Consider the following 13939-nt stretch of genomic DNA (forward strand, 5'->3'; position numbering starts at 1 on the left):
CTACATCAAATATTCAGGCAAGACTTAATCCTCTCCTCTCCAGGCTGGTCTGGAACTTATAGCTGAAGATGACCTTGAACTTCTGATCCTCCTTCCAAGTCCTAGGATTACAGGCATGCATCACCATGCCCAAGATAAGACATAACTCTTTATGTAAAATTGAGTGTGTATTATTGTGCAATTTCTTTTTATCTTTAACAAAAGGGGACTAATAGTACAATTATTTTAAATTACTTATAAGTATTTCATTTATAGTTTTATTATACTTATAAAAAGTCTTATTTAAATTAATTATTTTAAAATAAATTTAAGATTTATGATCAATACATGCTTAATTTGCATACCTATTTTATATATTCTGAATAGATGAGGCAACAAGAATGTGCTACTGTACCTGGCTTGATAAATAATGCTTTATAAAAAGCTACTTTTTATTGAAAAGTCTTAATAAAAGTTTTTTTTTGATGGAATTCATGAATTTATACCTCAGGGAAGTTCCCTACCACTGTATTACTCTGTCCCTAAAATAATGTTTTAATCCTGAGATGTCTAACACTCGCCTTTCAAGAATCGGGCTTCTTAGATGCAGTAGAAAGCTGTATCAGCAGCAGTGGATCCGAACTGTTGATCTCATCCACTTAACTAAAGACCATACGAGCTTAGACAAATGGCTTTTGTCTCTTTACTACTCAGTCTGAGGTATATGCTATCTCATAACTGTGTGGGGGTGTGTTTTGAGGTGGAGTCAGTTTCCCTGTGTTACCCAGCCTCATTTTAACTAGTGCTCAACTGCTCTTCTCACCTCAGCCTCCCACACAGACCATAAGCGTGCACCATTGCCCTTAGTTCTACAGTGGAAATTTGTGTGAGATAATAATAATAATATTAAATGCTTAGGAGAAAGGGTTCGGGATGTAGCTCTGGTAGAGTGTGTGCTTGACACGCATCAGGCCCCAGACTAATCCCCAGTATCTCCGAGCACAAAACAAAACTCTATCTTAAGAGATGTGATGCTTCTCACACATATGAATTACAAAAATAAAACCCAAGGAGCAAATGGGGTTGGCCTCAAAATGTGTTAATCACTGCATTTTCACTGAATGCTAAGGCTGCACTGATGGCAATATGTCAAATACCAATAAAAAGAAACCAAGCTGTGATGAATCTTTAATTCTAAGAGAGTCCCCAATCTCAAGAGGAGTTGAAATGTGGAAAAAAAAATGAGCTGGGCTGGTGTTGGCTCACGCCTTTAATCCCAGTACTTGGGAGGCAGAGGCAGGTGGATTTCTTGAGTTCGAGAGTTCGAGGCCAGCCTGGTCTACAGAGTGCGTTCCAGGACAGTCCGAGCTATACAGAGAACCCTGTTTTGAAAAACCTTTAAAAAAAAAAAAAAGAAGAAGAAGAAGAAGAAGAAAAGAAAAAGAAAAAAAAAGTGTATCAGGCTCATATGCAAAGTATCTCTAAGGTGCGTTATGACTTTAAGATCTGTTTTAGCTCATCTTTACTTCATCTTTCATAGGTAATGAAAAACTGTTCTTCATGCATTGTGACACATGCCTGCAATCCCAGCACATAAGAATAGAGGTAGAAAAATCAGAAGTTCAGGCTCTTTATCACTAATATAGCTCAAGACCAGCTTAAGCTACATTAGACCCTACCTCTAAATTTAAAACAACTAACCAAAGCTCAAACCAAAACAAAAAGTCCCCCAACCAACCAACCAGTAAAAAACTGTTCTTTAAAATAGCTATGCTAAAGCACATTTCTATACTTTGTTAGTTCCTTATCACATTCACTGTCTTACTATATGCATTTTTGAGGCAGAGTCTTACTTGATGTACAAGTTAGCCTTGAACTTGAGATCTCTCTGATGGCTCAAGTGATTATGTGACACATGCCTTTATAAGACTTAAAAATTGTACTTATACTCTATAAAGCTATGTTCTATATAAGTGTTGCTGGTAAGTTATTTTTATAGTTGTAATAAAAGCTCATAATCAGGTGACTGAACATAAGGGACGTTATCTAGGATAATGTGGGTAAGCCCGATTTAATTGGTTGAAAGGCCTAAAATTCAAAGCTGAGGCATCCCCAAGGGAGAAGAAAGAAGAAATTCTATCTACAGACAACAGCTTAGATTATGTTCAAGACTTCTGTCCTTGTCACCTTCTCTAAGGGTTTCAGATTAGCTTTACTACAATTGTTCAAACAAATCTCTCTATCTTCTACCAGTTCTGCTTTTGTGGTTGAACTATAGTTTATTTGCAAGCATAACTTCTTTAAAAACTTAGTAGTATCTGGTCTATTTATTTCTAATCAGTTCCATGTGCTGGTATCTAAAAACCCAAAGCTTTTGCTTTTCCAGACACAGTTCTTAAGCCTGCTTTTTTTTTTTTTCCCAGCAAATCCTTGGGATCTGCTCCTTCCTCTCCATCCCACATAGACCATCACCGTCTCTTACCTGAACTAGTGATTGAAAAGCCCTTACTGGCTTCTCAGATTAGCCTTTTTCCTCTATCTATTCTCCAAACTGCTGCCAGAGGTCTCTTTCTGGAAAACAAACATGATAATGTCACTACCTTTCTTAAGAACCCATGAAGCCTCCCTACTGACAGGCTTAAATTTCCATTTTAGTTCATTAACTCCTGTTTTTATTTCTTTTTTCCTTCTAATCTCTCTGTATTTAATTTTCTAACATTTTTTGATAGATGCTCATGTTACTGATACTTTTCTTCTGTTCTAGCAGGTCATTAAAGTTTTAAATTTTTTCTAAGTATCACTTAAATCAATCATACCCATTTTGATATATATTATTAACTATCATTCTGTTCAAAATTCAAATTTCCTTTGTGATTTCTTTGACCAATAGGTTATTTAGAAATCCTTTGTTAATTTTGAAGACTAAATTTTAAGTTTTGGTAGAAACATAACAGCAATTTAGCCCCAAATTCTTCATTATTTTTCCAAGATACTATAAAGACCAACAAAGAAAATGTTAAGAAAAGTAATAAGATTAAGTGATTAAAACTCCCAGAAAATGACACATTGTAAGTAAATATGGCCCTGAGTATTCAGAACTAGGAAAATATATACAAGAAATCATATCTGAACACTGAGAATGACAAGAAGTATAAGGAAATCTATGGGGAAACAATACATTTCACTTCCACAAAGAAAGTCCTGTCTTCAAAGTCATGTGTGAGACTGAAATGGACTGGGAGACTCTCGGGTAGAAAAAGAGAAAGGATGCATACAAACGTGTCGTCAAGGTGTATGGAAAGTAGTCTAAAATCGACAGTCTCAGAAAAACTACCTTTCTAAAAACAAACCAGTTATGATTGTCTTGTAATTTCTTATTTTGAAGTAATATCAACTATGTCGGAAAGTTATAAACTAATGCCAATGCAGAGGAACTCACAGCTGAGTGCAGCACTTACATCACTGAAAGTACTAGAAAGCAGGGAGACAGGTGAAGCCGTCCACCCTTTCAGATGAAGTCTTCAAGCAGAGAGAGCTGGAAATTTATCTTGATACTAAGGTACAACTAATGTTCCTCCTACCATCATCTACCAGTGGTTTCAGAGAATACATCTTAGTCACATATAAGCTACAAAAAGAAAGTAAGCATCTATACAAAGATAATATATAAAAACTGTAAAGCTAGACACACAAGCACATTTTACAATCCCAGTACTTGACACTTGAAAGGCTGAGGCCGGAGGATGGAGAGTTTGCAAACAACTTGAGCCATACTATACAGTGAGACTCTGCCTTCAAACAAAAAATACCAAGAAGTGGTGCATTGAACCTGACAAATGAACAGAGCATATGACAAAGTAGGTAAAAATTACTTTAAAACATCAAAGTCCTAAGAGATGAAAGTATATTAAATTTCCCTTTTTTGTCTTTCTTCTTGTTGATGAATTTTTGTTGTTTTTCCTGGAGACAGGATCTCACCATATAGCCTTGCCTGGCCTGGAACTCACTACGCAGATCTGTCTGTCCTGCCTCCATAGTGCTAGGATTAAAGGCATGTACTACCATGACCTACTAAAAAGATCTTAATGAAATCATGGGAAGATCTAAGAGCAAACACTTTAGCACTCAAGGAAGAGGGCTGGTGAGACGGCACAGCAGGTAAAGGTGCCTACCACCAAGCCTGATGACCTGAGTTCTATTTCCAGGACCTACATGGTAGAAGGAGAACGAGCTCCTACATGTTCTCCTCTGACCATCACATGTGCCAGGGCATGGACTTAGACAGACACATCCATCTACACACAAGTAAGTAAATGTTTAAAACAATAACAAAACCAGAAGGCAGATCTAACCTGTCAATACAATAAGCACATACCACAAACGGTACAGTAAGAAATACAATGGGTACACATTAAAATTATTTTTCATTAAGTTTTTTGAGACAAGGGTTCACTAGGTAGTACAGGATGGTTAGAACTCATTCTGTAATTCAGGCTGCTCTAGAATTTTCAGTAATCCCTCTGTCCAGACTTCTGAATGCTAAGACTTAAGATGTGGAATTATGGTAATTTTGTATCTGGCCGAGCAGTCCCTTAGGAATAAAGCTATCTATAATATGCATTAACTCAAACCTCACTCAGATAAATCTTTGTGGAAGAAACAACTTAAGGATGAACTGAAATCAGCAAGTGACAGGCCAAACTCCAGTGAAGGGCTGGTCAGAAGCACCAGTTCATTCAATGGCAGACATAAGATGCAAACAAATGTAAACACAGTTGACAGATGGAACACACTATTATATACTCTAAGAGTGAAAGACTATTATGTACAAATAAATAAGAGAAAATATAAACAGTAGAATAAACTTAGCAACTGTACCACATATTTAGTAATAGGTATGATTCAGAGTTAAAAAACTTAGGCAAAAGTAGGGCTGGTAAAATGGCACAGCAGAGCACAGCTGTGACCTTAGGAAACAGGGGAAGGTAGATTTTTGTGAGTTCAAGGCAAACTTGGTCTACATAGCAAGTTCCAAGTCATCCAGGGATTAAAAAAAAATCCATTCTCTATCTCAAAGACAGACAGACAGACAAACAAACAAACAAACAATAACAAAGTAAAAAAACAGAGAAAGAGGGAGAAGGAAATGGCCTTTCTCATACTACAACCACCACTTTAAGATCACATAAAACAGAGCTGGGCACTTTGGCCTGTAATTACAGCACCTAAAGATTGGACATATGAGTTACATAAAACCCTGTCTCAAAAAATAAACAAAAATCCCAAACAAACAAATCACAGAAAACACACCCTTTAAAAATATACAACCAAAAAAAAAAAACAGTTATATTAAATATTAACAAGCACCATTAAATGTTAAACCCATTTAATACCAACAAAATGCAGGAAATGCCTAGGAATACCAAGAGAGAATAAGCTCTATGTGAGGAAAGCTTTAAAACTTTTCTGATGCAACAAAATACAAGTATATAGTATGTTTTTGGATTGAAGACTAGATTCAACACTTTATAGAAGTCAATTTGTTCTAATTTAATTGTTAAAATAATGAGATTTTTTCCCCTTTTTTTTATTGGATATTTTCTTCATTTACACTTCAAATGTTATCCCCTTGCCCGGTTTCCCATTAAATTAACCATAATGAGAAAAAAAAAAAAAAGAGAGAGATCTTAGTGAAAATAACCTGTCTTCTTAAATACTGGATATAGACAAAGTATTTCTAAAGACTATATCAAAAAACAAGTTAAGAATGGTCTTGAAAACATGGGAATAGAGTTATCACATAAGTCATAATGTATGCCAATAAGCAAACTTCCGTGTATGAAAACACAAATCACAAAACAAAACAACCACCCCCTATTCCAAAGATCAAAAGACAAATAGCAGTTTAATTATAAGCCTTGATCAATACAGCATCTTTCTGCATTTGGCAGCAGCTAATACAACCTCGCAACTGCTCCAAGTGCTGAGACTAAGTGACAGAGTGCTGAGCACTGAAAGGGAATACCACACAAGAGAGGTAGAGGGAACTGCATGAGCTGGAGGGGAGAGTAGTGTGAAATGCAGATTCTGGGTATAGCATGGCCATGCACTTACAGCAACTGTGGTTACTAATACAAGACCAAGTCAGTCACAAAACTTAGGAAGCCCTTCATCCAGCTGAGGAATTCTGGCAGCTGAAGTCTGCTGGAGGAGGAGAGGAGCTTTCACTGGGGGCACAAGCAGCTCCAGTGGATGGTCCCTTAGCCCTGCATAGAGTGGCAGCACTAACTGAAAACAGCAAGTTATTAAAAAAGAAAGAGAGACATGAAGATGGGTGGGAGATGGAGTATCAGGGGAACTGGAGATAGGAGCAGATATAGTCAAAATATATTTTATACACTCATGAAATTTTCAAAATAAATTTTAAAAAGAAAGAAAGAAAGAAAAAAAGAAAGGAAGAAAGAAAGAACAAAATATGCAAACCAACAGTTTATTAAGGCGTATGGCTAGCCAAATCAAGGCCTTGGGCTCTATTCTTAGTACCTAAAAATAACAATAAATGTAAAGGTAAAAAAGAATGAATCACAAGTGGTCCTCAAATTAGTGAAGAAATATTTGTTTTGTTTTGAGGCAGGTACAGTAAGTAATTCATGCCTATAATCCTACAGCTAGGAAGCTGAGACTAGAGTACAAGGGCAGCTTGGACCACACAGGGAATTTTAGGCTAGGCTGAGCCACATATAAGAGCCTGTTTCCAAAAAAACAAACAAACAAAAAAAGACAAGACAACAACAAAAAAACCTCACTTAAAATAGCAAATTTAATTGGCAAAAACCTAACAGTTTGATAGCACATATATACAGAAGCGGATGAGAAACAGTTAATTATAGCCTTTATAGAGAGGAAACTGGAAATATTAATTTTGTTTTGTTTTGTTTTGTTTTTCGAGACAGGGTTTCTCTGTGTAGCCCTGGCCGCTCTGGAACTCACTCTGTAGACCAGGCTGGCTTCGAACTCAGAGATCCATTTGCCTCTGCCTCCTGAGTGTTAATATTATAGGTGTGTGCCATCACTACTCAGCTTCATAATTTTAAGTACATTTATCTTTGACTTATCAGTCTCATCTCCAGTAATTTATCCTCTCATACATTAAATATATGTAAAATAGTATTTGGAGATAGTACATAATTAAAAATATCCCTAATACACATATAAAAGGAACTGGTTAAACAGTGTCTCTTATTATTCCTACAGTGGCAAAACTGCTAGGAAAAAGTGAGGAAACTCCGTGTTGATCTAGAAAGATCCAGGAACCCATGGAGGGATGGCTAATTCCATATACTAAACAAGAAACATGATGAACCTCGAATATACTGCTGTGCTAGGAAGCAAGAGAAGTATTAGTGACTTATCAACCGGATACTGTACCTTGGAATTCCACTGAATCAAAAAAGAATAGAATGAGAAAAGTCACCAGTTGGCAATCTCTAGTGAAGTAAATGGTCTAGGAATAACAATCAATAAATACGTCAGTAACTGCCAAATTTGAGTAGGGCTTATAAAGGAGAGGCCTCTGTACCCACTGACTGTTCTATGGATTCATCTTTGCACCACTATTTAGACCCCTAGTACTGCCTCCAAACAGAACATAATACAAAATACTCATATCTTCTACCCAAAGTGAATTAGACTTCTAATTATTAGATAATAATAATAATTATTAGACAATAATAAATTAGATAACTTATTTTTCAGGAAATATAGAGGACAGAGAAACCCAGTCTTAAGAAAACAAAGACAAAAACAGATTTGGGGATATTCTACAATCCAGTCTCAGTAAGAAGGTCCATAAATAGTCAATGGAACTTTAAAGAGAGGAAAAGACAGGGCAAGGGAAGGAGAGTGAAATGCGAATTTTGTTAATTCTGATTTGGATTAATTACACAGAAAAAGACATATTTGGGACCATTTGATGCTGCTGGCCTGCAGGGCTTCTGAAATATGAAACCTGGGGTGGGGGATGGGAGATGGAAGGACCCTCTAGAAAGTACCAGAGACCTGGGAGGTGAGACTCTCAGGACTCCAAGGGAGGGACCTTAGATGAAATGCCCTACAGTGGGGGGAGGGAAGCTGTAGAGTTCACCTCCAGTAGAAAGTCAGGGGATCAAGTGGAGGGATGGGGTTGCCCTCTCACAGTCAAAGACTCTGAGCCAGAATTGTTCCTTACAGACAGGGGTGCTTACAGGCAGGAGCCCTAGCACAGCTGTCCTCTGAGAGGCCCAACAAACAGCTGACTGAGACAGACAGATATTTATACCCAGCTGCTGGTCTGAAGTCGGGACCCCTGTGGTTGAATTAGGGAAAGGCTGGAGAAGCTGAGGAGGGCGACCCCATATGAAGACCCACAGTCTCAAATAATCTGGACCCCCGAGATCTCTCAGACACTGAGCCACCAACCAGGCAGTATACATAAGCCAGTCCGAGCCAGCCCCATCCCCCACTCCACTCCCTCCAGTCTGGCCTCAGTGGGACAAGATGTGCCTAACCCTGGAGAGACTTGAGGTCCCAGGGAGTGGGGAGGTCTGTCAGGGTGTACGACAACATCCTCTTGGAAAAGGGGGGGGGGGGCAGGGAAGAAGGAAGGAAGGGAGAAGAGGAATGGGATAAGGAATTGTGGGAGGGCGGACCAGGAGGGAGTAATAACTGGACTGTAAAAAAATAAAATACAAAAATTAAATTAAAAAAAAAGAAAACATTACAATTTTCAGTGGTGTGTTTAGAATGTGACTTAAATATTTGCAGAGAGTAAAAAAAGCTAGGTAGAAAATTTCTGACAAAATGAATAATGATTATATACTTATGGCAGCTCACCATATTATTCTCTCTACTTATATATAAACTTGAAAATATTTGTAGGAAAGCACCTAAAAATAAGAATGCAATTGGTAACATACTAGTACAACAGGAATGCCTGGCTATGGTCACTGAGACCAATACTCTTCTCTTAAAGATATGAATTTTATAATGAAAGGCTGACTTAGGAGTAAAGAGAACAAAAGTCAATTATTTGTAAGAAAATTCTCAAATGATCACATCAGGGCTTTTACACATTTCCTTGTGCCTGCTTTAGGTTTAATAGCATTCTCACACAGGTTCTGTATTAAGGATTTACAAATGAAATATAACAAAAATATTAAGGTTTTATTAGGTTGTCATTCACATATATATATATCCAAGTATTACTTTAAGACCCCAGTACATATAACTGTATAAATAAAACTGTATATACATGCCATATAGAAATCGACTACCCAATTCAGAATATGGTTTTAGTTCCCTTACCATCAATATTTAGCATCATTTTCCACATGGCAGGCCGAACAGACTGGTGGAATCCAAACCATACTTCCCTGCCCCCTCCCAGAGGGTGGTCATATCCTTCTGGAGCTGAGAAAAAGGAACGCCCCACAGGCGTATATCTACAAAATTAAAATGGCATGTTCATTCCTTTCCTTCTAAGACTAATATATAAATCTGCAGGACAGGAGACACTAAGGCAAAGACAGTTTATTATGATGATACTTTTGTAATATATGAAAGCAAAAAGCTATTCTAAGTAAAGAGCTTATTCTAAGTGAGCAGCCTTCTCTAAAATTGTCTATTTTCAGAATCAGTTTACAAAACAATATATTTTACTTTTTTTTTTTTTCAAGACTAAGTCTCACTGTGTAGTTCTCAGAAGCCTAGAACTCACAATGTAAACCAGGCTGACCTCTAACTCAGAGATCTGCCTGCTTCTGCTTACCAAGTGCTGGCATTAAAGGTATGTGCTATCTCACTTGTCCCTTAAAATACTTTGATAAAAATAAGAACATTGCAACTTTAAAATGTTAAAGAGTAAGTTATTTCCACAAATATGTTCAAAGATATATATTTGACATATTTAAATCCAGAAATATGAAATGCTAGTGTGATTTTAAAAATAGTACCTCTTTCTCCTTTTTTACCATTCAGGAGTCTGAATGCAAGACCTCAAGTATGCTGGGCCAAAGCTCCACCCCTGTCCCCCATCACCAGCCCAAGAGTAGCAATTTCAACACAACCTAACACTATTGTATAAAATATAAAATCACTTTTAAAACAGATAACTTAAGTTCATAGTATATCTGAAAATGTCAGTTATTCAAGACTTACAGGTCCTAAGAAAAAAGGTTAGAAATTTCTCTGTAAAATAATTCATTATATTAGCTAAACTAATGATGGATACTTTACATGATACTATTGTACAAATGAAATAATGAAAAACACACAGCATACAAAGGATAACCAAGAAGGCCTATACTACTCTCGTAGGAAGAAGCCCTTCATATTGAAGATGTAAAGAGGAAAACGAGCCAGTACCACCTACTTCATAGAGGGCAGATGTCGGAGCACCACGTCAACGGCATGGACCGGGTTAGTGCTGATTGGCTTGTCTAATTCCAGTGGCTCAGGCAAAGTCCCTCCAGTCAGTACTTCATGTAGTAGGTGCCAACTGACTCGAGACACAAATTTGACTGACACCTTGAAAGGTCGATCTTTTCCACCTTCCCCAGGTAATGTAACATCTAAATCTACCTGTTAATGGCACAAGACCCAAGTGTAAAATGTTGAAAGAGATAAATGTAATTATTTAAAATTTAACTTATAAAAAAACCCAGGATTTAAAAAACCTTAATGTCAAATTAACAGAATAAAATTGCCAAGGCTGGTTGATATCTGTGGGAGGCCTCCCCTTTTCTGAGGAGAAAGGGGAGGGGTGAATGGGTAGGGAGGTGAGAGGAAGGGGCTGAGGAGAGGAGGGAGAGGAAGCTGTGGTCAGGATGTAAAGTAAGTAAATAACTTAATATAAAAATTATAAAAAAATTAAATACATAATTTACTCATAGCATTTACATTCATCATTCTAAATCACTGGAAATTACTTAAATATAGTAACACTTGGCAGCTAGAAAAAAAATAAAGAACAAAGATCTTTTTGGAACTGTTATTTGATCATTTCTCAGCCATATTATTAAATGAACAACACAAATATGAAAGACTATGAAGGACAAAAGCTGTTGTATGAGAAGAAAAAAATGAAAAAATATATGAATCTGCTTCCTTTTTCAAAAAAGACACAAGAAGGAAGCATGAACCAGAAACAAAGAAACTGATTAAATTCCTTCTACAGGGAAGGGTTGGAAGAGATAGAAGGAAAGGCCATGATGGTGTATTTTGAGGGTGGAGTGTGAGATTCGGGAACATTCTAAAATCTAAATACTCAGGGTATCTTCTCAGCTCCTTGAGAGGCTGAGGCTGGAGATCTGCTTGATTCATAAATTCAAGATCAACAAGGATAGGCCGGGCAGTGGCCAGCCTGGTCTACAGAGTGAGTTCCAGGGCAGCCAGGGCTATACAGAAGCCCTGTATGTTTTTTATGTCTCGAAAAAACCAAAAAAAAAAAAAAAGAAAAAAAAGAAAAAGAAAACTCCTGTAGCCATTAACTACAAAACAAAACAAAACAAAAAAACTTAAAAACTGGACAAAATATTTGAACAGACATCTTTTAAAAAAAGATGTATTATTTATTTACTTTATGTATGTGAGTACACTGTAGCTGTCTTCAGACACACCAGAAGAGTGCATTGGATCCCATTACAGATGGTTGTGAGCCACCATGTGGTTGTTGGGAATTGAACTCAGGACCTCTGGAAGAGCAGTCAGTGCTCTTAATCCACCTAGCCATCTCTCTAGCCCTTTGAATGGACACCTATTCAAATGATATAAAAATGAATATAAAAATGACCAATGACTACATAAATATCACTAATTTGGAGGGACTCCAAACCACAATGCAATTGGACCTGGCTATACAAACTTATACCAGCTCCTTGGAAAGCAAAGGCAGGAAGATTTTAAGTTAAGATGCCAGCCTTGTACTATAGAAAGGGTCAAAGGTAAGCCCTGGGTTATACAATGTGACCTAAATGGTGTCTACCAACAGAAAATTGATAAAAACAAAATGTGCTGTATAAATGTAATACATTTATTACTCAGTCTTGAAAAAGAAATTTTACAATATGGATATAATTTGAAGACAATGCTAATGAAATAAGCAAGCCATAAAGGATAAATGCTTCATGATTCCATTTACTTGACGTATCTAGTGGTGTCAAATTCAGACACAGAAAGGAGAATGTTAGTTGCCAAGGGTTGATGGGAAAGAGTAATAAAGAATGTTTAGGCCAGGCAGTGGTGGAACATGCCTTTAGTCCCAGGACTTGGGAGGCAGAGACAGGTCGATTTCAGAGTTCGAGGCCAGCCTGGTCTACAGAGTGAGTTTCAGGACAGCCAGGGCTATACAGAGAAATCCTGTCTCGAAAAACCAAAAAAATAAAAAAAGAATGTTTAGTAAGTAAGTACGGAGTTTCAATTTAACAGGGTAAAGGCAGTTCTGGAGTGGATGATGTTAATGATTATACAGCATTGTAAAGGCACTTAACAGGAGTGAATTGTACTTTAAAGATGACTAAGATGTTATTTATACTTTATAAGTAAAAACAAACAAAAAACAAAAACAATACTTCCCCTTAAGATACTAAATACAAGGAGACAAAGAGTATCTTGGCAAGAAAAACTGGCAAAAATCAACTTAACCAAGTGGTTAAAGTTAACATTGCCATTAATGGAATAAATATATAGTATGTACCTCTGGGTATAACCACAGTGATAAAAGAACATTCTTGCAATATTATGGCCAAAAATATATAAACAAAACATAACTGGGGTAAGGAGATGACAAATACACTTCTGAGTCAGTCCGAAAATAACTTGCTTGTGATATTCAATCATGTTTACATCATAAAAGAAAAGAAAAAGGCTAGAGAATTGTTCCATAATAAAGACTAAAGATGTGATGCCTGTTAGCAAGATCCTAGACTGGATTCTTTATCGGAGGAGGGGAAGACACTAAAGAACATAATTAAAACAGTAGGCAACACTAGAATATGGATTGTTGATTAGAAAAAAGTCTTATGTCAATATTAAACTTAATTAAGTTAGTAAATAGAATATAGTTTTTATCCTTATTGTTAGGGAATAATATATATTAAAGTATTATTAGTGAGCATAATATATGCAACCCTAGTATGAATGGATATGGGAAAAGTATGTATGTGTTTCTTTATATTAATATATCAAGCAATAGTGAAAGAGCAAGAGAGTAAGAAAAATGTTAAAATCAGTGCAGCAAATGTTAAAGGCATAGTGAGTCGGACTGAAGGGTATGTGAGTGTTCTGCATTGTTCTCTAAGTTTTTATGGTAAACCTGTAATCATTTCAAAAGAAGATTAAAAAATGATTATATTAACACAGATTATAATTTAAAGTGGTAGTAAAATAATTTAAAGGGAGATATAGGGGCTGAGGAAATGGGTCAATGGTAAGAGTACTTGTTGTTGCAGAGGACCTAGGCTTGGTTCTCAGCACCCACATGGCTGCATACAACTAGCTATAACTCCAATCACAAGGGATCGGATGTCCTTTTCTGGCCTCCTCAGGCACTGCACAAACATGGTGCATAGACATATGTGCAGGCAAAACACTCATATAAAATAAGAATAAGTAAATTACATAAAATAAGAATAAATAAATCTAAAATAAGAATAAAATAAAGGCGATAAAGTACAAGTATAGCTTAGTAATAAAGAAACACATCTTACCCCAGTGGTTGCCACAGGAAGTGGATTGGCTGTGTAAAGGCTTCTTTTTCCATCATAAACTGGTCTACGGTCTCCAAATATAGTCACTTTAAAATGCTGAACCATTGAATCAACAACTTCTCTAAGAAAGGGAAAAAATACATTCACATAACTCTTTGCAAGATGAAACACAAAATTATCAACTGAAATAGTTCCTGGAACTATTTAATGACCCTAAA

At 36.6% G+C, this 13939-nt stretch overlaps 1 protein-coding gene across 4 annotated transcripts in view; it reads right to left on the minus strand.

Annotated features, from left to right (window-relative positions):
• Positions 1–13939, minus strand: part of Ago3 (argonaute RISC catalytic component 3) — an 83304-nt gene that overhangs the window by 47418 nt on the left and 21947 nt on the right. The window contains exons 3-5 of one of the 4 annotated variants that reach the window (XM_031378656.1): positions 13722–13842; positions 10388–10596; positions 9322–9458 (exon numbers count right to left, since the gene is read on the minus strand). In XM_031378656.1, coding sequence (XP_031234516.1) covers positions 9322–9458; positions 10388–10596; positions 13722–13842 — 467 coding nt within the window. Of the gene's footprint in view, positions 1–2461; positions 2546–9321; positions 9459–10387; positions 10597–13721; positions 13843–13939 lie in introns of those variants that run through there. The other 3 variants (XM_031378660.1, XM_031378659.1, XM_031378657.1) reach the window with 3 other exon arrangements.

This window comes from Mastomys coucha, unplaced genomic scaffold (assembly GCF_008632895.1).
Source record: "Mastomys coucha isolate ucsf_1 unplaced genomic scaffold, UCSF_Mcou_1 pScaffold18, whole genome shotgun sequence".
Lineage (NCBI taxonomy): Eukaryota > Metazoa > Chordata > Mammalia > Rodentia > Muridae > Mastomys > Mastomys coucha.